The 26,769-nt window shown below is 51.2% G+C and overlaps 1 protein-coding gene across 1 annotated transcript in view; it reads left to right on the top strand.

The window, feature by feature from the left end:
* The window catches only part of SULF2 (sulfatase 2), a 158,646-nt gene that overhangs the window by 651 nt on the left and 131,226 nt on the right, over window positions 1-26,769 (top strand). The window contains exon 2 of the mRNA XM_048496285.1: window positions 19,706-19,951. Coding sequence (XP_048352242.1) covers window positions 19,759-19,951 — 193 coding nt within the window. The 5' untranslated portion in view covers window positions 19,706-19,758. The remainder of the gene's footprint in view (window positions 1-19,705; window positions 19,952-26,769) is intronic.

The raw sequence follows: 26,769 nt of genomic DNA, 5'->3' as shown, positions 1-26,769 counted from the left end.
GCTGAGCCTCGGCCGCACCGGGCAGGGGGACTGGTCGCCACCACCGCCAGCGCCCCGCGTCGCCAGGGGGATCCCTCTGCTGCTCTTGCCGGGCGTGCGGGTCTAAGTGCCTGGGGGGTCCGTCCGCTCCCGGGCGTGCCGGCGAGGCGCCAACTTTGGAGTGGAGGCGAGGCCGGGCGAGGTCCGCGCGAAAGGGACGGGCTTGCAAAACAGCAGCTGATTTCCCCGCACTTGGCTGGCGGTTTAGCAAAGGAGGGATGGCGCGCGGCGGCGGCGGCGGCGGCGGCGGCGGCGGCGGGGTGGGGGTGGGGGTGGGGGTGGGGGGGTCCTCTTCCAACGGTGCCCCCTTCCCGAATGAGACGCGTCTGCTGAGGGACCGCCTGGCACGTGCATGTGTGAGTGTGTGGCTCGGTGACCCGCGTCCGGCTGCGTGTCGGGGCTGGCGGCCAGGAAAGTTCTGCCGGTGCTGTTGAACCCGAGAGTTGGTTTCCCTGGCAGGAGCCGCCCTTCGGGGCTGGAGCGAGCAACGGGCGCGCTGGCGGGTCCTTGGACCGGCTGAAGGACGAGGTTTTGGAAAGCAGCGAACTGAGGTCCTTCCGCGGGTCTGCGTTCACACGGGCGCGGGATCGTCGCGGAGGCGGTGGGAGAGCCGCACACGGTGTTCTGTAGCGACAAGGACCCGTGAAGTGCCGTGACATCTTACAAGCCGCTTTCCTTTCCAAAGCCTGGGAACTTGCGCTTTCGGAAGCAGCTGCCCCATTCATCAGAATCCTGAAGCTGGGAGGAAAGTGGGAGAGACCCCAGTCGTTGGACTTCCTTGCATGTGTGAGAGGCAGCTGCTCCTGCTTGGGTGCCCTTTGGCATGAATGCAGAGGCTTTGGATAGGATGGGAATTGGCCTAAAGTTGTTGGGTGCTGCTGACCTGGATGGTCCAGGCTAGCCCAGTCTGTCAGGTCTGGTGATGCTAAGCAAGGTCAGACGTGGTTAATGCTTGGGTAGGAAACCACCAAGGAAGTCCCGGGTTGCTATGCGAAGGCAGGCAATGGCAAACTGCCTCTGCTGGTTCTTGCCTTGAAAACCACCCAATGAATAGTCACCATAATCAGTCAGCTGAGACTTGAGGGCGCTTTGCACACACTCTTTTTTTTAAATGGATCATCCTGATTTTTAATGATTGCCTTTCAAATACAAACCCTCATGGCCTCATTAGAAGTATGATCCCTTATTTCAGAACAGTTTGGCTCCATAGATATCTTTATGATGGAAACTTGAGTATGCAGTGGCCTGTTCTAGCAGCTGAGTTAGCTTTCACGGTTTTCTTGTTCTTGGGGTAAATCTAAGGAGCAAGTTGTTTTCTGCTGCTCCAGAGACTAGGACCAGGAGTAATGGGTTCAAGGTGAAGGAAAAGAGATTCCCCCTAAACATCAGGAAAAACTTCCCGACACAAGGGCTGTTTGACAGTGGAATGCACGACCTCGGAGTGCGGTGGAGTCTCCTTCTTTGGAGAGAAGCTGGATGGCCATCTGTCAGGAGTGCTTTGATTGTGTATTCCTGCATTGCAGGGGGTTGGACTTGATGGCTCTTAGGGGTCTCTTCCAAGTCTATGATTCTATGAAAAAAAATCCTGAGGGTTTTTTTGGACCAGGAATCAAAACGGTTACAAAGCTTGAGCAGAGAGTGACGAGCTTGTCCCATTCTGCTGAGATTTAACAAAGGAGCTCCATAACTTTGGTATTTAAGAACAAAAAAGTATCCCAGCCGTGTCTGCAAGTTAATATTGGTTCCAGAAACTCTGCTTAAATTTGTATTATTCCTCGCTCGAGTTTTCAGTTTAAATTTAAAAACCTCTTCTGATAATAATGTGCTTAGGGAGATTATTAGGAAGGAAGATGTGTTCCCGCCTAAAAGAGTGAGGAATATGAATGTTGGTTCACAACTTTTATTACCTTCAGTCTGCAACAATTCGTATTCCACCCACTTGCTTCGATATGTAATTTAATGTTCAAATAAGTACCTAGAACAGTTTCTTCTCTTCTGATGAAAACTCAGACATTTGCACAAAGGGTATAATTTTTTTTTCTTTCCCCAACTGTCTAAGGTATGCACATTTGTGCTGTCGGGATAACCTTCAGCTGCCAAGGTTAGCAATGGCTTGACGGGGGAGGGTTATTTTTGTCTCGTTTTAGGATTAGTCTCTCAAACAGGAGAGGAAGAAACCCTGCTACAGAAGGGCTACAAAGAAGTGATTTTGAAAGATGACCCCCCCCCCCACACCCCATTCCTGTTTATAGGCATCCAAGGGACCATCCAATGAAATTGTGAACTGAAATTGTATACCAAGTTGATAAAAATGCAACATGCAACCTTTGTGGGGTGGGAGGGAGGTGTTAGCATTGTTTGCCAAGGTGCCCGGTCAATTTACTGGCGAGATTCTGTTTGGTTTTCCTGGAGCTGGACTGCCCCTGATTTGAAAGTATTTTGTTTTGGGGCAAACATAGGAAGGTGAAGTGCTGCGAAGAACATAGCATACACAGACATATAACTCCATTAAAAACGCAAAAAAACTAGTGACCGCTGTTTTGCTGAATGGTTGCTAAGGAATTAATTCTCAGCATGGAATTTCCATCATTGTGAATACAAAATGAATTATGTGCCTTAGTCCACTCTGGTAGCACACCTGCTGCAGCCTATAGTTATTTTGCACCTCTTTACAGGTGTAAGCTGCTATGTTCTGGGCTGTCTTTCTGAGTGTATTGTTGTCCTGTTTTCCTTCTGTATTTAGGCCATCAACTAATCAGATTTCCCCGGATCCCCATCCCAAACCTTTATTTTGCAGTTATTACCACTTAATTAAATGGGACTTGCATCTAACTGAGGAGGCATAGGATGGCAGCCCCTAGTGTCTACAGAAAATTGTACCATTTGTATTTTGGTTACAAATCTCTGAAGGGGGGATTCATGATGAAAATCTACTTTTATACTCTTGCTTAATACACTGTTGAGTTAAAAAATGTTTATTTTGTATCAGGGAGTTAACCAGTTTATTTATATGTTACAAAACATGTACCCCACCTTTCTTTCATGGCACAATAATACAGTTAAAAACATTTTCTGTAAAACCAAAAATAAAATACCAAGCCCCAAATCTCTCTCCTCTCCTCCTTTGTATGTGGTACATGGTTCATTTGCTGCTAGAACAAGGAAGATCACACTTAATAATGCAGCCAATGTATCTATGATTAGTATTTTTAATAGTACAATCCTGAGTAGAGTTGTTCCCTCTTAAGCCCCTTGACTTCAGTGGATTTAGAAGGATATAAGTCTGCCTAGAATAATAGTGTAAGTTTCTAGTAGTCAGAGGAATAGCAATAACTTGTTTTTCAGTGCCTAATGTACCTTTCTGCCAATAGAACTGAAGTATCTGAAAAAGTGTGCATGCACACAAAGGCTTATACCAAAAATAAAACTTTGCTGGTCTTAAAGATATCACTGGACTGATATATTTTTTTCTGCTGCTACAGGCCAACACAACTGCCAACCTGAATTGGTTTACCCTAGTTCTCCTCAGGTTTCCTTACCTATATTTTGCTTTGCTTTATTCTTTTCAATGTAAGTTGCCTCAAATCATGATTCTTGTTGTGGTTGTGGTGGGTTTTCCGGGCTGTGTGGCCATGGTCTGGTGGATCATGTTCCTCACATTTCACCTGCATCTGTGGCTGGCATCTTCAGAGGTGTATCACAGAGGGAAGTCTGTTACACACTGTGTGTAACAGACTTCCCTCTGTGATACACCTCTGAAGATTCTTCTTGTTCAAAACACTTAACTCTTCTACCAAGGTTCTATTTACTTGGAGAGGCCAGCAAACGTTTCCTCAGTTTTAACACTCCTGTGAGGTATGATATCACTGCTAGCTTTCCAGTAGGCTCCAATACATATTCCTAAAAAATTCTGAATCCACCAAATTCAGATAGAACAATGTATAATCATGGCTAGCTGGGTCACTAGCATGTAAGAGTCCAACAGTTGTGCAGCTAAGGAGACAAGAAGTGGCGATGGTGGTATTCTGCCAAGACAACCTGGAAAGAACTTTTGATTTTTGCAGAACAAATATTTGTATTACTATTACAATATAAATAGAACTCTAAAAATCTCCTTGGTGTCAGTTTTGGAAAACGAAACTTTGGGATTATCGCGAGGGGTTCCTTCTGCATTAAGTTATGAAGGGTATTTTGTAGCTAGGGTGTTTCCCATTGGCTTCTCAGGAAGGCTGAGAACAAAACATTTCTGCTACCTGTCCCCCAGGCAGGAACCCGTGGCTCAGTTTAAACACCTTGCAATCTAACAGGTAGGACAGGAAGAAAAAAGGAACACAGAACAGGTTAAACAGTTCTGTCATAGCAAGAAAAGTGTTAGAACCATAGTAACCAACAGATCCTGAGGAAGGAGACAAGCAAAGTCTAATCCCTTCTTTTTTCAGCAATTTTCAAACATGCAAATGTTTTCTGCCAAGTCTAAGGTACTAAGGTACTTCTCATTTCTGGAATAAGTAGAATCTTTTTAGATCCACCACTTCCTATTCACTCTTCAGGTGGGCAAGATGCCCTCCTTACCGCAGAGAAGGAATCTTCACAGTAAGTTCCCGAGGTTCCATTTTCACTCTGAGGAGGAAGGCATCTTGTAGCTCCAATAGCATTTTCCCCATCTTCAGGTGGGAATTACAGGTCACATCAGCTGACAAAAAGGAATATATCTTGTAGTGCCTGACAAAGGTTGAGAAGGAGCACCATGTGGCTCCCTTGAAATCTTTTCAACTGAGGCTTGATGAATGAATGCAACATTGGTGTCTGCACTTCTTATGGAATGTGCTGTAATACCTGAAGGAATAGGAATGGTACTAGATTTATAGGGCTCAGAAATACCCTGCCTTATGTTGTAACTATGGCTGACCTGAAGATTCTCTTTTCCTTCCTTTTGGGCTGTCAGAGAAATAAATTAAAAAAAAACTGTTTTCCTCATGGGGCTCTATACACTGGATGTCTATCCTGAGAGCCCTACTCAAATCTACCATAGGCCAAGCTTTCTTTTTTGCATACTTGGGTATGGACAAAAGGATGGTAGGAGTGTCTTGTGGAAGACCCAGAGACCTTTCCTGGCTGACAGGGCTCCCAACTCTGAAACCTGTTAAGAAAAAAGGTCTTAGTGTGAAGCCACACCGGCTCTTAATGGTTTGAAGGGAGCCTTGGTGAGAGTAGCAAGAGCCTGACATAATCTCCATGTAGGGAACCAACGGATTATTGTGGGACTAGTTTGTGACACCCCTTTGAAGGATATATGGATGTTTTATCAAAGGACCACCGGTAGAGCTACGGTTGCTACGGCTACCTGTGGAACTGTGGTTGCTGTGGCCATCACCTAACAATGTTGTTTGGATGCCTTGAGTTGTTGTTGAACCCTGTCTTGAAAGGAAGGCTAACAACTGTTCCAATCCCAGGTTTAATGGATCAGTTTCATTGTGTTGGTGCCATTTTGCAAAAGCCGTTCATGAAGTTTTGGATATACATTGGATGGATGGCTTTCTGGAGGCCATGATAGTTTCAGCCACTTTTGGAGGATAACCAAGTTCTAGCAACTGTTTCTTTCAAGAACCACATGGTCAGATGGAACCACATGGTCAGATGGGGTGCTATACTGTAGCTGGCCCTGGCTGACAGGAATATAGCAAGACTTTTGCACTGAAAGCTCCACTAGAGCTGGCAACCAAGGTCTTCAAGGCCATTCTGGAGCCACAAATATAACCCGTGCCTGTTCATGGCACACCTTCCTCAGTGCCTTTAGGAAAATTGGGTAGAGGCAGAAACACATACATCAGTGACCACAAGGAGGTCATGCCATCCACTTGCTCCACCCATGGATTATAATATCTGGGGCGGGGGGGGGGGATTGTGGTACTAGATGATAGGATGCCAAAGTGAAAATGTCCCTTCTCAGAACACTGAATCTGTTAATGTTCAGTCAAAATGTCTCCTTTTTGAGTGACCACTCATTCTCATTTATGGCTTGTCTGCTCAACCAGTTTCCTTGAGTGTTGAGGGATCCCTGTATGTGCTTTGCAGAGATTGATTGTAGATTTCTATTTCTATCCATAGTAGAATGTTTGTGGCTTTCCATTGTAAGCTGAATTACTTGGATCCCCTTTGTTTATTGATGACGGCCTCGGCTGTTATATTGTCAGTCTTGACAAGGATGAGCTGGCCCAAGATCGATGAGTGAAAGTGGAAAAGTACCATCCTGATAGTTTTGGGTTCCAGGACATTGATATTTAGGCCCTTTTCTTCCTTGGACCAGATGCTCTGTGCTGGTTGACCCAGTAGGGATTCTCCCCAACCAATCAGACTGGTATATGTGAAAATCTGTATTGTATTCTTCAAAATATAAGATTGTCCCCAAGTTAGATGACTGTGCTTGGTCTACCAGATCATACTTTATCTGCCAGAAGTTGTTAGGGTCAACATATTTTGTGTGATTGCTGACTGGTGGGGTTGCAAGAACCGCTGGAGAGGTCTGGAATGCAGAGAAGGCCATGGGACTGATACATGAAGTTACAAGTACCTGTAAATTAAGGAAGTTAACTTTTCCTACTTGGTTTTAGAGATGTTTTGGCCAAACTTGAAACCTTGCTGATTTTCTATTCTGGAAGAAAATATGTTCTTTGGGGTGTCATTGATGTTCCCTCAATGCTGTAGCCTCTGCATCAGAAGGAATCTAGGTATGCTTCTTTGAGATCAACAGAAGTCATAAAGGGAGGAGTGAGAGCTTCAGTGATTGAACGTAGGGTCTCGATACAAAAGCGTGCTTGAGTCACAAGATGTTGACATATTTTAGCTCTAGTATCGCTTTTTCTTGGGGACCATGAAGCATGCAGAGTAGACTCCTGATTGACTCTCACAGAGATGTACCAGTTCTGTGGCTCTTATCATCAACAGATGTTTTATGGCAGACTAGCAGCAAAGCCTTCTGTGATAAGGAATACAGTGGGCTGTAGGCAGGGTGGGGGATGAGGGCTGCCTTGACTGTAGCAGTCTTGCTTGATGCGCCAAGTACTGAAAACGCACCTCCCCTCCTCCCAAAACTGCTCCCCCTCTTGCCTACCTTTCTTGTGAGCAGCGAGCAGGCAGCCAGCAAGTGGGCTGGTTGAATAGCTTGTGGACCAGGCAAGTGTAGTGTGGGCTGGGCAAGTGAGCCAGGCAAGTGGTGTGCGAGCTTACTGGGTGAGTGGCATGCAGGCGGGGGAGTTTTTTGGAGGGTGGGAGAGGGCGGACGAGGGAGTGGGGAGACTTGAACCATATCCAGTGGGGAGGGCAGCTTGGTCTTTGTGGGTTGGGAGAAGGTAGGTGGGGGAATTAGGAGGGTGCTGCCATCGCCAGGGGAAGCGGGAAGCAAGCCACTGCTTCACTGCCATCCGACTTCCCACCAATCAATGCACAAGACTCACTTCCATGGCTGGAAGTGAGTCCTGCGCACTGATTGGTGGGAAGTGAGTCATTATTACGTTCCAGCCTTTAGTGAATTATGTATAAGGATAGGGTCCTTATGTGTTTTCCTCTCTTGAAGGATCTCGGAGAGGTAAGGAATTGGCTGAGGGAAGACTGGAGAACTCTATGGTTTAACCCCGTGGTGGTGAACCTTTGGCACTCCAGATGTTATGGACTACAATTCCCATCAGCCCCTGCCAGCATGGCCAGATGTCTATAGCATCTGGAGTGCCAAAGGTTCGCCACCACTGGTATAACCAAATTGAATGCTTTGTTGCGCGCAATGGGCTAATTTTGACTGTAGCCATTGACTCTGGAATTGTTGTAGTCTATTCCTCACTCGCACTGACCTGGCATCCCTGTTTCCCCTGACAATCAGCCTTGTTGTATCAGTAGAATTGGAACTGGGGAGACCTGTGAAGGTACAAGCCTTTGTGAAAGAAACCTCTGGGACTAGACCACGGAAGAGGGAGGTAGGAACAAAAGGAAATTTGGTGGAAAGGTCTCCTGTCTTCTTTCTGTGGGCTTTTTAACATGACCTTTTTTGTCTCTGGTATCCACCAGTATTTTGTCAAGTATATTCCAACTAGTTTGCCACCTTGGAAGGGGTAGGCCATCACAATTGATTTAGAGTGAAGGTCCACTTGCAATGCCTGTAGCCAAAAGGTGCATCTCAAGATATCTGTTGTGCCTATTAAACAGGCTGTAAATGTTATAGTGTGTAGAGACACATCTGCTAGGAAGGAGACAGGCTTTAGGACACCGTTTATGCTTTCTGTAGCTCCTCTGTTATCACTAGGAATTAGCTTATTCAGTTTTCAAGCCCAGACAGTGGAAGCCCTGGAAACAAGAGCTGATGTGGCTAGTACCCATATGGCTAGGGCCGATGCTTCATGAGATTTTCTGGACATGAAATCTGTTTTTCAGTAAAGTAGATTCTTTATAGACTTGATGCCATCTTCTGAAAGGAGATCTATGGATTGCAAGGCTGTGATAGGGACACCCACCAATGAAACCTTCAGCTTATCCATTGCATGTGGTGCTAGTGAATAAAGCTTTTTTGTGGCAATGTGGGAGTGGCTATTTGCCAGGGAAAAATTCAGCACATTTTAGCCTAGATCTGCCCTCCTTGAGTTCCTCACCTAAAGAAGAGGATTTCCTGACTGCCTTGGTGGTCCACTGTTTGGGAATTTCTCCAAAGTGGGCAATCTGCTTTTCCTCAAAAAGACATGCAGGTAGAGGCGGAACGAGGGGAAATTGCACCCGTGGCACACATGTGCCCTGTGCCCCGGCCACATCATTGCCTTTCCCAGAAAGCTCTGGAACGTCCCTGAAATGCCCCCTCAATGGCCCGGCAATGCCTCCGCCGCTGCTCTGCCCAGGGCGTCACCGCCCCGCCCCACCTTGTGGGCACTACACCACTGCATGCAGGAGCTGGCTGTATGTGAAGTTGGATAAGAAAGCTGGTCCAGGTTATTGCCCCTCAGCTTAAATGTTTGAAGAATGGCAACGTGTTTCCATTCCCCTATATTCAACACACCCAGTTCCTTAAGCATTTTATCATAGGCATTGTGTTGTTTCCGTCACTTATTTCAGTATGCCCTTTCCTGGTTTTCAGTTCTTTTGGACCATGTTCCCACCTGTTCTTTTGGACCATGTTCCCACCTGTGAATCCAAAGTCCGTCACACTCTTCAGCAAATTCTTTTAGTAAGAGGATGGTGCTAACAAGCCTCCATTACACCAGAGTCAGTTGAACACTTTAATATGGTTCAACCAGTTTTATCTTAAGAGCAGACTCCAAGGATCCTGGTCGGCCTTGCCCATTAACAAGGAACCACCATTTTTACATTGGTAATTTTGAAGAGGCCATGAGCCATATTTTATTCTCAGAAAAAAATGGAACAGATTGCTATTTTCCCTCCTCTAGAATGAGAAAGTATGGATTTGTGAAGACTGCAAGTTCCACAATGCAGAACGTCTTGATCATTTATTATTACACCTTATTAACTATGAAGAGAGATCATTGTTTGCATCTTTGTATAAATTCTTTTGTTGGATTCTTTTGTTGACTTGGATCCTTGGATTCTTTTGTTGACTTTCACAGGCTTGCCTGGCACTCTTGTGTTGACGGAGCCAGCTCAGAGATACACCACATTTTCCATGGCATATCCCAGTTTTCCCCTATGGGGTTTTTTTGGGAAGAAATTGGGTTTTTGTTTGTTTTTTTACTTTGAGCAGGAATAACCAAGGAGGTTCTGGAGGAGGTCCTTGCAGAATACAGAGATCTTTGTGATGTGTTTGGGGAGGTAGAGTCCAACCTCCTGCCTCCCCCAGTTGTAAGACTGACTGTGCTATTGAGTTGATATCAGGGGCTGTTTACTGTTGTCCATGAGCCCCTGGGAGATGGAGGCATTGTAGGCATTCATTGATAGGAATCTTTAACGGGGGTCCCTAAGATTATGTACAGATTATAGAGGACTGGATGTCATTTCCACCTCCAATCAATGCCCACTGCCATTGATTAAAGACTTGCTAGCCTGTCACAAGAGTCTGTCTTGGGCCACATTAAGTAGGGTTTTTTGAGTGTGCTGAGCAGCTTTCTATATCTCTGGTGGACTACTAGAGCTCCACCACTGTGGAAGCCAGAGAAAGCTTGAGGCTGATGTAAATGATGGCCACCGTTTTGCCCAGACGACTGATTTTTCAGAAATGAGTTAGGTCATGTCTCAATATGATATGACTTGAATGGCATGTCTGAGAAGTTGTGTAGCAATTATACCAGTACTTCACCACTTGCCAAGGGGTACCATGGATCTATTCAACTATTGCTGTTTTACTGACGTGAATTGTCCTGTGCTCCTTTTGCCTTGTCTTAACACAATCCTACCTTCTCCAGTCTTAATCACTGAAAAGAACTTAGCTGCGATGCTTTTTCTCTAGGATGGTCTCTTGACCACTCTGAATGCAGGTATCTCTTCTGTTGTGACTTCTGTGAGCAATCTTGAGTAGTTAATTAGGTTTCACAGGTAATGTGGAGTTAACAAGCAGTCTGTCTCTGCCACATTCAGACACACGTTTCAGGAGGAAATATTTCATAAACGTTCTTCCAGGCCTACCTAGTTATTATGTGCAAAACACATTCTGATTGCAGGCTTTCAGTTCTTTGCGAAGGGGACCTATGAAGAGTACTTATTTTGATAATGACAGAGAAGTAATGTGTGAAAATAGTTTAAACATCTGTGCAGGGAAGGTAAGCTGGAAAGTAATTATTTTGGTTAAAGATGTTTGAAAGCAAGCATACTGCGTTATGCTCTCACAAATAACTGTAATTTTAAAGTGGTAAACATCCATAGGAAACTGCAAGTAAAACCATTTGACAAATAACGTACATTTGCTACTCTACCACTTGTACAACAAATTCTACAGACCAGCATTTTATCAAAAAAATGTGACATCTGGCTCAGCAGACTTGCTGTTTTATTTTGAAGGCAGCAGGAATTCAAGACAAAGATAATAATAGTGATAATTAGTAAGCAAAATCTTGTGAGGTCATATAACATCATATTTGCTAGTTCACGGGTTCGTCCAGTCAGTGTTCCAATATTTAAAGTTGCTAAGCGTAGCGGGAGCAGCAGCAGCAGAAGGCCATTGCTTTCACCTCCTGCAAGTGAGCTCCCAAAGGCACCTGGTGGGCCACTGCGAGTAGCAGAGAGCTGGACTAGATGGACTCTGGTCTGATCCAGCAGGCTCTTTCTTATGTTCTTATGTTCTTATCTTCTGTAGCCTACCCTGTCCTTGGGTAGGTAGCCCTTGCTGACTTTTTACACCCCCGGGGCATCGGTGATGCACGTCGCCTGAGGGGAACGCCCCATTTGACAGTGTCATGATGATGCGACCATTGATACTGCAGCTGGTGCGTTGCACCGCCTATCACTGCAGAGCGTTGCCCCGTTGGTTGGGTATCCAGCCGGCACCGCTGGGAGTCGTATGACTTGCATATTTTCTTTTGAAAAACCTAACTAATAATGAGCAAATAAGAAAAGTAAGCTCTCTATATTTGAAAGGAAGTACTTATGTGAAAATGACAAAGTCCTGTGGCACTTTAATAGTAATCTGTTCTAATTACTTGTTTTAATGGGCTTAACAGATGAATGCAGACCACATAAATACTCTAAATAAATATTGTAGCCTTAGCTTTTGTGAGTTAAAATTTGCTTTGTCCTGTGCATGAAGTTTATAATTGAAATGGGTTCTGGTTCATGAAGCCTTATGCCCCAATAAATTTCCCAGTCTTTAAGATGCCATAAAACTCTTTCGCTAGGAGGCATGCTGAGTAATCAGTGATGCTCCTGTCCCTGCCTCTTCTCGCTGCAATTTTTTGGTACTCCTAAAATTATATTCTCTTGTATCAGTGGCCTGAAGGAACATCATGGGGGCCAAAATTGCTGTGGTGAAAGGGCAAAATGAACTTCCACAAGTAGAAATGGCCCTTTGAATCTAAGCCTTTATTTTGGCTACCACGACTAGCATGGCAGCTGATATCAAATATAAACAAAGTTGTTCAAGGCAGGGGCAAACTTTGGTTAACTGGCTGTTGTGGGTTTTCTGGGCAGTGTGACCATGATCTAGTAGTTTTTGCTCCTAATATTTCTCCCGCATCAATGGCTGGCATCTTCAGAAGGATATCATGGTAAGAAGTGTTTCCACAGAGGGTATGTGTGCTATGGAGACAAACACAACTTACTATGGCATGCCTCTGAAGATGACAGCCATACATTTGGATGAAAGTTTAGGGACAAAAGCTACCAGACCACAGCCACACAACCCACAAAACCCACAATAACCAGTTGATTCTGGCCATGAAAGCCTTCAACAAAACTTCGGCTAATTCCTTGTTGTGCTCATTTCTTACTCTTCCAACTTCCAAGACAGAAGATGGTAGTTAATTAATTTGAATGGCATAATTAACTGAACTTGGAAGTCTTGTACCCATCTAAGACATTATTATCTTATCCTTCTTCCAGGGAGCTCAGGACGGTATGTGTTGTTCTTTGTACTTAATTGCTTCTCACAACTGAATTAGAGAAGGCGAAGAGTATATGATTGGTCTAAGGTCACCAGAAATGCTGCAGGGCAGAGAGGATTTCAATCTGGGCCTCTCTGATCCTCGTCAACCATTCTAACCACTCTATGACACTGCTCCAACTGATCTGATAGAGGCATTAATCTTCAGCTAATTCCAGTTCTTGGCAAAAGTACATGAGAGAAAGAGGGAGGAAACATGTGAAGCTTCATATCCTTTACAAACAACATTCTGTTCATGACACAAGGACCAGAGCTGTTTTGCTCACTCTGAATTTCCTACATGCATATTGTTTCTTGAGATCAGCATTAATAAACCCATCTGTTTCACAATTGACCTTTCATGCATTATTCCATACTGCATACATTTGCTTATGCGGGGGACATTCAGACACATTTTGTATTTGGAGATTGGTAGCCTCCAAAATCCATATTACACGTGCTTTGGTACACACATTGAATGATCATGTATATAGTTGTGAGCATAGGACTATATAGGCATTAAAAGTACACACATTGGAAGGAATGGGGTTGTGCCTATTGGCCTTTTCTCCTTACGTGTGTTTAGCCAAATATCTGCAGTAAACCACTGCAAACAAGGAGATGTTTATAGCTTATCCAAGTCGCTGGGAATTCACAAAAATTATTTATACTATTTATGGGTGCTTGTAGCCCAAAGGGCTTCCTGCAGAAATTTTGTTGAACCAAAGGCAGTGAGAATGTGACAAGTGGATACAATCCTGCTGCATTATGAATGTACAGTGCAGATTTTTAAAGTGTACATGGGGTAGTGGTTTTACACATGCAGTCTATGTAGGGTAAATGTGTAAATGTGAAAACTCTGTGTGAGCAAGGCACAGAGTTCTCCATAATAACATGTGTCAGTCTGTACTACCAAATGATAAGGAAGCAAGTAAATTCATGCAAAGTGATATTTCCACATGTAGGGAATCTGTTTGAATTTGTAAGACTGTTTGTAATCCTAACTCAGGTGATTCACAATAAAATCAACAATGGCGCCAGTAACCACTAAAGAGTTTGAAATCAGAACTACACATAAGCTTCCAAAGTACTTTACCACTTGCTAATTTTAAAAATTATTGATTTATTTCATTTGTACCCCTTTCTTCACAATGAGGACACAACAGTGGTTTGTGTTATTTTCTCCTCCATTTTATCCTCACGGGAACCCTGTGAGATGGGTTAGGCTGACAGTATGTGGCCCGAGGTCAACCAGTGGGGATTTGAACCTAGATCTCCAAGATCTAGTTTAACAAAAGGTGCTCCAAAAACAACTGCCTTACAGGTTTTCCTAAAGACCCTAGTGTACATTGCAATTTTATAAGGTTTGAGCCACCACTGAGAAGGCCTTGCAAACTAATAGAGACCATTCTAACTATGTTGGGAAGCAGCACAGCATGATACTGCTGATCAAACAAGCGTAACTAGCACTTAGGTTTGTAAAACAGCCACGCAGAAAGAGTAAAGTCCCCAACACACTTGCAGATAGGACTTCACCACTGCTTGTAGTGTAAGAACATAAGAACATAAGAACTAGCCTGCTGGATCAGACCAGAGTCCATCTAGTCCAGCATTCTGCTACTTGCAGTGGCCCACCAGTGTAATCTTCACAATGCATTTTTCTCAGCTGCCCATGGACCTAATGACTGAAAGGCATCACACGGCTGTGGGGAGCTCTACCGTGTTCCAGGAGACTGTTAGAGTCTGTTACTCCGGTCATCAAACAAGACTCGAGAAGGTTTTCAAGAGCTTTATTGGAACCATGTCAGCCCAAGGCTCAGATAGCCGAAACTAAAGTTTGGCTCTCTGACCTCTGGTATTTACCTGTAAGTTACAGTATGGTTCAATCCATAATCCCCCCCACCCTCGCATTCCCGTAATATCAGCGTTATAAAGGATGGTGGGAACAGAAGCATTATTTATGGACAGGCGGTTCACTCCTTCGGAGGAAGGCAAATAAGAGTGAATGTTTAAGCTCTATTGACTAGTTACGTGCAAGCAGGGGGAGGCCTCCTTCGCCTCGGGCAATGATAATGGCTGGGCCAGCTGTGGCCTTGGTGCGGACGTGCAAGCTGCCAGGCCGAGAATGGCGCAGGACTGACAGAGGCAGACTGACAACAGGTCCTTTCCCTATGACTTGGAGTATAGAGATTGTAAATCTCCAGGAATTGTTCAACCCAGAGTAGACACACTAGTGTGTTCTATTCTAAAGCTTATAAAGTCTTCAAGGTCAGCCTTCGTTTTTTAAACAGGTGACGAGAAACTTCTGCTCATTTCTTTTTAGCAAGTTGTCTTCCTTTATAGTTTCCCTGCCCATGTCTGACAATGCCAGGATTAAAATCCATCTTTCAGAGAAATATAGGTCCTTTCCGCTCAGCACAAAAAAGACGCCCAAGGGATGTCTGAAAAAGAGGCAACTGCTTCTTTGCACTCCACTCGCCCAAAAGAAGATGCCTGGGGGACATCCGAAAGTGAGGTGCTTGATGGTGAGCTGTCCAGACAGCAAAGGTGTTTTGGGGAGAATGCTGTGCAGAGTTCCTCCCCAAAAGTCTTCTTAAAACGGCCACAGGACATTTCATTTGTGCAGTACGGAAAGGCCCATAGTTTCTTGAGGTATTATCCACATTCTAGAGTGAAGAACGGGCATTAGTAAAAATGGCTCTAATTCTTGTGCCCAAGAATTGCTGGTCCTGTTGATTGAAGACATGATAATTTATTGAGGAAATGGTAGGATATAGAGCAGTGATGGCGAACCTTTTCGAGACCGAGTGCCCAAATTGCAACCCAAAACCCACTTATTTATCGCAAAGTGCCAACATGGCAATTTAACCTAAATACTGAAGTTTTAGTTTAGAAAAAACAGTTTGCTCCGAGGCATGCATTACTCGGGAGTAAGCTTGGTGAAGCAACCGTGCAATGCCTCAAATGGGTGAATCATGACCCTAGGAGGGTTTACTCAGAAGCAAGACCAGCTTAGATATGTATGGGTGCATGCGCACGCGGGGGGAGGGGGTGATTTTCTGCTCCCCCTACATGACGAACTCTGTGTGCGCATGCCCACATAGAGGGCTCTGAATGCCACCTCTGGCACGCGTGCCAGAGGTTCACCACCACTGATATAGAGTGATTAAGGCCGTGCTTGTGACCTGGATGAAGGGGCCAAGAGTGCAAGCAAGGATATTCACCCATGAGCTTATCCCAGAATGAGGTGCTTGCTTTGTTCAATGACTACGGAGTACACTCTATGAGTATCTTGAGTGCTAGTCTTCATTCCTTGTGATACTTTTCAATTGCACGAAAGCTAATACCTCTTCCTCAAGATACTGTCTTTCACTGTGAAGGCTAGGGAGAATAAGCAAGTGCAATCTTAACTGTTGCTCCTGACCCTCTCCCCTTGACCTGCAAAGAGACTGACCTTATTCGTTTATTGGCTCCAACTTCTGGAGTAGGGGGAGGTGCAACCAAAAAGCTTATTAGGTCTCCTCCTCACTTTAGATTCTGGACACTCTTAATATTGGTTTGGACTCCCTGGGCTGTTGTGAGAGCTCCTTTACAGGTTTGATTGGCTGGCCAAGGACCACTAATACTGCAGTTTCAAGGTAGGATGGAACTGAGGAGCACATTGTTCCCCAGCTCAGCTGAGAAGTCTAAATTGGCCTACTTTCTGTGCTGTGAATCTGATGTGATGCTTCCTGTGTTCATTGCTGATTCCAAAGGTTTCACTGGAGGGAATTCATAAAGTCTATTAAGGATATTCTGACCCAGTGCTCCTCTGCTACATTTGGGATATGTAGCCACGTTTTCTGTTGCTACTGCAATAGAGGAGGCTTTCCTTCTGTTACATGTAGTTTTTCCTCTGTTGCTCTTCTTCTGTTCTGTGTTCCTCACAGGCATACTTTCACACTTGACACCTTGCCAGATAATATCTAGAAGCAGACTGTATTCCTTGGAAGTTCTGATTGCTAGAAAGCTTCTTTAGTAAGACACTGGGTTTTGCAGTATGTAACATTTAAATCCCTATATGGCTTAAGAATAGCATATTTTAAGGGCTTCTTGCTCCTATATGAACCTACCTGGCCACTAAAGTCATCTTTAGGGGTCTTGCTTCAGCACTGAAAGATGGGTGGCAACCTAAGAAAAGAGTCCTCTTGGTCATGGCACCACAACTGTGGAACTCCCTCCCCAGCGGAGGGTGGGGAGATTCATCTGTCATAGAATAAAGTGAAGGCCTTCTAGATCAGATTAGTGGTCCATCTGGTCCAGCATCCTGCCTCATATAGTGGCCAGTCTGTTCCCACTCTGTCGTCCTCTATCACTGTTTTAGTCCAGTGGGATGCTGTGTTTTGTTTCGTGTGGTGTTTCCTTGTTTACCCTTCTTTTTGTTTGTTTTAGTTGCTGGTTTCATATGTGTATTTCAAGTTGATTTTAATGTCTCTTTAATAGTCACTTTGAGGGCCTTAATTAGTCAGAAAGGTGCACACCATGACCTCCAGAGATAACATGGGAAGATGAAAGATTGAAAGAGAAAGAGAGGTGGGGAGCTGCAAGTGGGTAAGAGAGAGTTGTTGAGATCTTGAGGTGTGGTGCCCAATATTTCTTTACCAAATATCAAGCTAACAGAAGAGAGTTTTAAGTAGCCTTATTTCCAAAGAAAGGGAAGCCGTCTTCACATGGGCAGAGTTCGCCAAAGCAGTATATCAACTGTATATTTATTCCCTTCTCCCAAATTTGCCACACCCTCTCTTTCCCCCATTGGCTAAGGGTACTTAGAGTCACAACTTTCCAGTCCGCCTATTTACATGTTCCTCCTTAATATGTGGCCTCTTTTCCATATTCTTCCTGAATGTTCATTATAATACAGTTTGTCATCAGAGCAGGAAAGGAAGTTAATATGTATTAGCCTATTAAGCATGCCCAATACTGACAATCTGATACAAGCCTTGCCATTCAACCTAGTCATCCAGCTGTCTTATCTTGTCCTGCCACAAGCATCCTTCCTTACGACTCATCTTCTCATTCCTAGTAGAAAACACATTCCTTGTTTATCACTGAGGCACTGAAAGAAATGTGGTACAGTGTTTGAGCACTTTGGGCTGTATACAGAAACAAAGTGGGATAACTAAAAAATGAGTCAGCAGAGAGTCCATGGGTAGGGAAATTTGAGAAATTAGGCAACTGAAAGATAGATGAGCAAACCTGTCAGAGTGCAGAGAGAGTAGAGAACACTTGTTTTGAATTTGGTAGACTCAAAACAACTGCACGCTAGAGAAAGAAGAACAAAGGTTAGCAGAGAGTGAGTTAAAACAAAACTTTGAGCCGTGATCTTCTTGAGTGAGTCAGATATTAAAGTTTCCCTCAATGATTTGTGTATCGTTGTGGTTGGATTCCTTTTGCCCACCAGCGTGATGAATGACTGGACTGTTCACAATTTGTCAAGTTTAAAGATGAAACCCCTACTCTGCTTGGTGAGAGGATGGGGATAGGGAATGCTGGTTGTTTCCTGATGGTTTAGGGTTGTTACAGCTGGAGAATAGGGAAATGTTCATAATGGGATCTCTGTGGTTTGTCTCCTCCTTAAAATGAACCCAAAGCCCTGAGAAAATGACCCAAATGGTGTTGACCTAACATAGAATATCCACCCACATAACCAGTGAGTTCAGAATTTGTTTTTGCAGTGCTGTACTAAATTAATCCTGGGTTCTACATGCCCTGGAAGACAAAATCCAGTTGTGGTGAACGTAGGCACACTTTCTGTAGAAATCTAAAATAAATGGGTCTGTCTGGTGTGAGCCTGATGCTCAATTCATGCTATATTAGGTGATTAACTGGGGTGTTTTACTGCCTGAAGTGTTGTTTCGGCAGACAATTTATGGTATGTCAATTTAAGCCACCAATTAATTCAATTTCGCTTTATTTCATAATCTGTATTCAGTACTGAATACTATTCCAGATAAGGGTGTATTTTTTTCAGTTTAGCAGAACTAAATAGACATAGACTTTGTTTAACAATGCTGTGTTGTTTAAAAAGGAGAAATGTACATGATTTCTGCACTTTTGTTTGTAATGTTAAAGTTCCTTGCTGAAAATGCATTTTGTTTGAATGCTGTTACTGGTAAACTCTTTCATGGCAAGCTTATACTACATGCAACAGTTATATGTATTGCATAATGTTATATGTTTGCTATGATGAGCATCTGAAGGAGAAGTTCTTGTTTTCAAAACATTTCAAGACATGTAGTGGACTTGTACTATTGACTGCCATGTGCAAGAAATTCATTGCATGTTTCCAGCCATACACTTCACACATACACACACACACTTTAGACCATGAGTCTTTTTTGTCCCTGTGTGCAGCTTTGGAATTCTGACACAGGGTGGTCAGTGCAACTACAAAATGGCTGCCACATGAGGCGGAGCCAACCACAAATGTCAAAGAATGGGGCTGTTCATAAGTCTTGTAGTAACTCTTCAGGATTTCAAGCAGAAGGTCCATTTCACAAGATGCCTTTTAAAACTGACATAGTATTTAAAAATATTTTCTTGCATGAACACAAAATAAGTATACATACTGAGCTAGCAAAGACACCTACACCTGACAGTATCTATCTTCATTTTTAATAGCATTTAAACTGTTATCCCCTTTACATGAGCTGGACAAAAGACCCATGTGACTTTTCCCACTGTGTAAAAACACTTGGGGGACTCCAAAAAAAGGTATTGGTGGGTGCTATGGGGCCCACAGCAACCACAGTGGAGATCTCTGCTTTATACTGTGTGCATAAAATAAACATAACTTCCGTGTTTAATTTGTGTCTGAATACTGTCCTTGTAATGGATGTTGGAGAGTAAAGGACTCCTTTATGAACTGGAATTATTTATAGGTCTAACTCTGCAATACTAACAAAGGGACACCATTCTAAACCTATGGACTTGATTTATTTAAAAGGGTGTCACTTTGATTAGGGTTATATTGTAATTGCCAGAATTGTCGTCTTCCTTCTTACACCTACTTTTCATGAGGTTTCTGTTGTATTCACATTTATCTACTTGCTTTTTTTGCCCTGTCAGATCTGCCTTTGAAGAGGAAATAGAAGACATCCCCACACCTTTGTTTGAAGAGCATGCAAAATCAGCGCAATATGGCACAGCACAGCATTGCCGTGGGATTATTTGTAATGACTGTGTTATCCTTGCTGAATGACAGTTCAGCTTTCCTGTTAAACCAGCGTCTGAAAGGACGGTTTCAAAGGGATCGCAGGAATATCCGTCCAAACATCATTCTCGTCCTCACAGATGATCAGGATGTAGAACTTGGTAAGAGCCAAGGTGGTTTGCATTGTGCTTTTTACTGGACCAGAAATGTGCGCTTGCAGGATTTTATTTATTTATGTATTGGTCTCATATGCTGCCCTTCTCTAACAGGCTCAAGGAAGCTCTCAACATTTCCATAATACACGATAAAATAATTTAAAACATAAACAATATAACTACATTTAGAAACATTAAGACCATTTAAAACATTTGAAAATATTAAAACCTAACTTTATGGCACTGAGGAAGTATTGTGGGAGAGGCCAGACTGATGGGAAATGGTAGTCCCCTCAACTATACACCTGGTGGAACCATTCTGTCTTATAGGCCATGCAGAACTGTATCAGGTTCTGCAGGGTCTTGGTCTCACTGGCTAGAGCATTCCACGAGGTTGGGGCCAGGGGCAAAAAAGACCAGGCATCACTAGTAGATTGTCATTTGCAGAGCAGGAGAGACAGTCCATAGGTACATTGGCGCCAGACTGTTTAAGGCTCTGAAGTTAAGTACCAGAACCTTGAACCTGATCCAGTACTCCACCAGGAGCAATGTAGTTGGTGAAACACCAGCTGAACCAGTGTATACCATGAGGTCCCTGTAATTTCACTTTGATGGCTAATAGTATGGGTATTACTTCATCAGTGATAGAAGGGGCCCAAAAATGGGGGTGGAGTCATCCAAGTATTTGTTTTTAAATAAAACTTTTCCAATCCCAACATTATTTTTAAAATCCCTATATTTTTCAAGTAGTTGGGCATATTTTGTAGCTAGTGAAAAAAAGAAAGAAAGAAAGAACGAACGAACGAACTCCCATCATATAGACTCACATCCATCAATAACGAAAGGGCTCCATACTGTTACACCATGCCGGTTTATGCCATAGTTTTGCCAACACTGCTACAGTCTATATGCTTTTAATGTCCATTTTCAGATCTATGCGTGTATATTTAAAGAAGAGATAAAAAGGCAAAATTATTATAAAAATAAGATGAAAGTATTGCATAGGGTTGGAAGGATATATTCAGGGTATTCCTTTTCTCAGTTTTGCTGTTTATTCTTCTGGTGTTTCCTGCATTCATAATGCAATTTTTGCTCAGTAGGTTTTGCCATCAAAATGTGACCCTCATTTCCAATACTGGTAGTCCTGTGCACTAGCTAAGGACATAACTGCTTAGATGAGATGATAAACACAGGCTTTTGACCTGGAGATAACAATAAAGTTTTTGCAAAAAAAAAGTGTGTAACTCAGAAATTAGCAACAATATCAGTTCTATGAACATAGTTTCAGGTGGGCATCCATCTTTGTCTACAGCAGAAGAGTTAGATTCATGTCTAGTAGCACCTTGAAGACTACCAAGATTTCTAGGGTGTAAAATTTTGAGGGTCAGAATTCCCTTCACTGTGTCTCTAGGGTTCTAATGGACTCAAATCAGTTCTTCTGTTACAGTTCCATTTACTATGTGTTTCCTTGTATGTTGATTAGCTATTTCCGTGAGAACTTTGTGTTTTCAGAGCTAGACAGACCCATTTCAATAATGCATATACCAAAAATCTGTGCACATTATCTCAGAGTCTCCTGTGACTAAAACCCAGAGGGTGGTCCTGAAAAATTTATCCTCTATCTGTTTTACGCCAGCCTGCTTGTCTCTGATGCAATTGTCAGTGTCCTTTGGGCAGCACATTCACTTGTTCTGTTGTCCCTTTCCAATTTCAAGCCCAATGGCCCATGTGTCCACATAAATTAAGGTCTGATCAGAGAAAATGCATTTCCTGAAACTGGGGAGGATTTGTATTTGTCAGATCCCATGAGAAGGTCTATGAGATCACGTTGAAATAAGAACTTTCTTTAAAACGGCTTTAGGGCAGACGTGTTCAGCTTTATCTGTCAAAAACGGACAAATGGAGTTAAAACAAGATGAACGCTAGCAATTTGGGTGGCTTGCAAAAAGAAGCGAGCTTTTGGAAATGCTTGTTCATGCTTTGCTGCTGCAAAAAGAATGAATATTTCCTGGAGTTCTTTGGTGAGAGACTCGCCTGCTGTTTTATCAGTGCAGTCCTAAACAGACTTATGCCCTTCTAAGCCCATTGAATTCAATGGATTTAGAAGAGTACAACTCTTTTTAGGATTACACTGTTACCTCAATGTTTGTTTTTTTTAAAGCTGCCCTTTCAGCTTATAGTTATATCATTAGGGATATAACTATCATTGGGGATCATTAGGAAAGGAATTGATAATAAAACTGCAAAGATTGTCATGCCCTTATATAAAGCAGTGGTGCGACCGCACTTGGAGTACTGTGTCCAGTTCTGGTCGCCGCATCTCAAAAAGGATATTGAGGAGATAGAAAAAGTGCAGAGAAGGGCAACAAGGATGATTGAGGGACTGGAGCACCTTCCCTATGAGGAGAGGCTGCAGCGTTTGGGACTCTTTAGTTTGGAGAGGAGGCGGCTAAGGGGGGATATGATTGAAGTCTATAAAATTATGCATGGGGTAGAAAATGTTGACAGAGAGAAATTTTTCTCTCTTTCTCACAATACTAGAACCAGGGGGCATTCATTGAAAATGCTGGGGGGAAGAATTAGGACTAATAAAAGGAAACACTTCTTCACGCAACGTGTGATTGGTGTTTGGAATATGCTGCCACAGGAGGTGGTGATGGCCACTAACCTGGATAGCTTTAAACCCCCCCCGCCCCACCCCCCCCCCCCCCCACCCCCCCCCCCCCCCTCCCCCCTCCCCCCCTCCCCCCCCCCCCCACGCCCCAGCCCCCCCCTTCCCCCCCCCCCCTTCCCCGAGCTGCCCCCATTCCCCCCGCCCCCCCCCCCCCCCACCCCCCCCCCCCCCCACCCCCCCCCCCCCCCACCCCCCCCCCCCCCCACCCCCCCCCCCCCCCACCCCCCCCCCCCCCCACCCCCCCCCCCCCCCACCCCCCCCCCCCCCCACCCCCCCCCCCCCCCACCCCCCCCCCCCCCCACCCCCCCCCCCCCCCACCCCCCCCCCCCCCCACCCCCCCCCCCCCCCACCCCCCCCCCCCCCCACCCCCCCCCCCCCCCACCCCCCCCCCCCCCCACCCCCCCCCCCCCCCACCCCCCCCCCCCCCCACCCCCCCCCCCCCCCACCCCCCCCCCCCCCCACCCCCCCCCCCCCCCACCCCCCCCCCCCCCCACCCCCCCCCCCCCCCACCCCCCCCCCCCCCCACCCCCCCCCCCCCCCACCCCCCCCCCCCCCCACCCCCCCCCCCCCCCACCCCCCCCCCCCCCCACCCCCCCCCCCCCCCACCCCCCCCCCCCCCCACCCCCCCCCCCCCCCACCCCCCCCCCCCCCCACCCCCCCCCCCCCCCACCCCCCCCCCCCCCCACCCCCCCCCCCCCCCACCCCCCCCCCCCCCCACCCCCCCCCCCCCCCACCCCCCCCCCCCCCCACCCCCCCCCCCCCCCACCCCCCCCCCCCCCCACCCCCCCCCCCCCCCACCCCCCCCCCCCCCCACCCCCCCCCCCCCCCACCCCCCCCCCCCCCCACCCCCCCCCCCCCCCACCCCCCCCCCCCCCCACCCCCCCCCCCCCCCACCCCCCCCCCCCCCCACCCCCCCCCCCCCCCACCCCCCCCCCCCCCCACCCCCCCCCCCCCCCACCCCCCCCCCCCCCCACCCCCCCCCCCCCCCACCCCCCCCCCCCCCCACCCCCCCCCCCCCCCACCCCCCCCCCCCCCCACCCCCCCCCCCCCCCACCCCCCCCCCCCCCCACCCCCCCCCCCCCCCACCCCCCCCCCCCCCCACCCCCCCCCCCCCCCACCCCCCCCCCCCCCCACCCCCCCCCCCCCCCACCCCCCCCCCCCCCCACCCCCCCCCCCCCCCACCCCCCCCCCCCCCCACCCCCCCCCCCCCCCACCCCCCCCCCCCCCCACCCCCCCCCCCCCCCACCCCCCCCCCCCCCCACCCCCCCCCCCCCCCACCCCCCCCCCCCCCCACCCCCCCCCCCCCCCACCCCCCCCCCCCCCCACCCCCCCCCCCCCCCACCCCCCCCCCCCCCCACCCCCCCCCCCCCCCACCCCCCCCCCCCCCCACCCCCCCCCCCCCCCACCCCCCCCCCCCCCCACCCCCCCCCCCCCCCACCCCCCCCCCCCCCCACCCCCCCCCCCCCCCACCCCCCCCCCCCCCCACCCCCCCCCCCCCCCACCCCCCCCCCCCCCCACCCCCCCCCCCCCCCACCCCCCCCCCCCCCCACCCCCCCCCCCCCCCACCCCCCCCCCCCCCCACCCCCCCCCCCCCCCACCCCCCCCCCCCCCCACCCCCCCCCCCCCCCACCCCCCCCCCCCCCCACCCCCCCCCCCCCCCACCCCCCCCCCCCCCCACCCCCCCCCCCCCCCACCCCCCCCCCCCCCCACCCCCCCCCCCCCCCACCCCCCCCCCCCCCCACCCCCCCCCCCCCCCACCCCCCCCCCCCCCCACCCCCCCCCCCCCCCACCCCCCCCCCCCCCCACCCCCCCCCCCCCCCACCCCCCCCCCCCCCCACCCCCCCCCCCCCCCACCCCCCCCCCCCCCCACCCCCCCCCCCCCCCACCCCCCCCCCCCCCCACCCCCCCCCCCCCCCACCCCCCCCCCCCCCCACCCCCCCCCCCCCCCACCCCCCCCCCCCCCCACCCCCCCCCCCCCCCACCCCCCCCCCCCCCCACCCCCCCCCCCCCCCACCCCCCCCCCCCCCCACCCCCCCCCCCCCCCACCCCCCCCCCCCCCCACCCCCCCCCCCCCCCACCCCCCCCCCCCCCCACCCCCCCCCCCCCCCACCCCCCCCCCCCCCCACCCCCCCCCCCCCCCACCCCCCCCCCCCCCCACCCCCCCCCCCCCCCACCCCCCCCCCCCCCCACCCCCCCCCCCCCCCACCCCCCCCCCCCCCCACCCCCCCCCCCCCCCACCCCCCCCCCCCCCCACCCCCCCCCCCCCCCACCCCCCCCCCCCCCCACCCCCCCCCCCCCCCACCCCCCCCCCCCCCCACCCCCCCCCCCCCCCACCCCCCCCCCCCCCCACCCCCCCCCCCCCCCACCCCCCCCCCCCCCCACCCCCCCCCCCCCCCACCCCCCCCCCCCCCCACCCCCCCCCCCCCCCACCCCCCCCCCCCCCCACCCCCCCCCCCCCCCACCCCCCCCCCCCCCCACCCCCCCCCCCCCCCACCCCCCCCCCCCCCCACCCCCCCCCCCCCCCACCCCCCCCCCCCCCCACCCCCCCCCCCCCCCACCCCCCCCCCCCCCCACCCCCCCCCCCCCCCACCCCCCCCCCCCCCCACCCCCCCCCCCCCCCACCCCCCCCCCCCCCCACCCCCCCCCCCCCCCACCCCCCCCCCCCCCCACCCCCCCCCCCCCCCACCCCCCCCCCCCCCCACCCCCCCCCCCCCCCACCCCCCCCCCCCCCCACCCCCCCCCCCCCCCACCCCCCCCCCCCCCCACCCCCCCCCCCCCCCACCCCCCCCCCCCCCCACCCCCCCCCCCCCCCACCCCCCCCCCCCCCCACCCCCCCCCCCCCCCACCCCCCCCCCCCCCCACCCCCCCCCCCCCCCACCCCCCCCCCCCCCCACCCCCCCCCCCCCCCACCCCCCCCCCCCCCCACCCCCCCCCCCCCCCACCCCCCCCCCCCCCCACCCCCCCCCCCCCCCACCCCCCCCCCCCCCCACCCCCCCCCCCCCCCACCCCCCCCCCCCCCCACCCCCCCCCCCCCCCACCCCCCCCCCCCCCCACCCCCCCCCCCCCCCACCCCCCCCCCCCCCCACCCCCCCCCCCCCCCACCCCCCCCCCCCCCCACCCCCCCCCCCCCCCACCCCCCCCCCCCCCCACCCCCCCCCCCCCCCACCCCCCCCCCCCCCCACCCCCCCCCCCCCCCACCCCCCCCCCCCCCCACCCCCCCCCCCCCCCACCCCCCCCCCCCCCCACCCCCCCCCCCCCCCACCCCCCCCCCCCCCCACCCCCCCCCCCCCCCACCCCCCCCCCCCCCCACCCCCCCCCCCCCCCACCCCCCCCCCCCCCCACCCCCCCCCCCCCCCACCCCCCCCCCCCCCCACCCCCCCCCCCCCCCACCCCCCCCCCCCCCCACCCCCCCCCCCCCCCACCCCCCCCCCCCCCCACCCCCCCCCCCCCCCACCCCCCCCCCCCCCCACCCCCCCCCCCCCCCACCCCCCCCCCCCCCCACCCCCCCCCCCCCCCACCCCCCCCCCCCCCCACCCCCCCCCCCCCCCACCCCCCCCCCCCCCCACCCCCCCCCCCCCCCACCCCCCCCCCCCCCCACCCCCCCCCCCCCCCACCCCCCCCCCCCCCCACCCCCCCCCCCCCCCACCCCCCCCCCCCCCCACCCCCCCCCCCCCCCACCCCCCCCCCCCCCCACCCCCCCCCCCCCCCACCCCCCCCCCCCCCCACCCCCCCCCCCCCCCACCCCCCCCCCCCCCCACCCCCCCCCCCCCCCACCCCCCCCCCCCCCCACCCCCCCCCCCCCCCACCCCCCCCCCCCCCCACCCCCCCCCCCCCCCACCCCCCCCCCCCCCCACCCCCCCCCCCCCCCACCCCCCCCCCCCCCCACCCCCCCCCCCCCCCACCCCCCCCCCCCCCCACCCCCCCCCCCCCCCACCCCCCCCCCCCCCCACCCCCCCCCCCCCCCACCCCCCCCCCCCCCCACCCCCCCCCCCCCCCACCCCCCCCCCCCCCCACCCCCCCCCCCCCCCACCCCCCCCCCCCCCCACCCCCCCCCCCCCCCACCCCCCCCCCCCCCCACCCCCCCCCCCCCCCACCCCCCCCCCCCCCCACCCCCCCCCCCCCCCACCCCCCCCCCCCCCCACCCCCCCCC

Source organism: Sphaerodactylus townsendi, linkage group LG05 (assembly GCF_021028975.2).
Source record: "Sphaerodactylus townsendi isolate TG3544 linkage group LG05, MPM_Stown_v2.3, whole genome shotgun sequence".
Taxonomy (NCBI): Eukaryota; Metazoa; Chordata; class Lepidosauria; order Squamata; family Sphaerodactylidae; genus Sphaerodactylus; species Sphaerodactylus townsendi.
The sequence above is the reverse complement of the archived record's forward strand: the minus strand, read 5'-3'. Positions and strand labels throughout refer to the sequence as shown.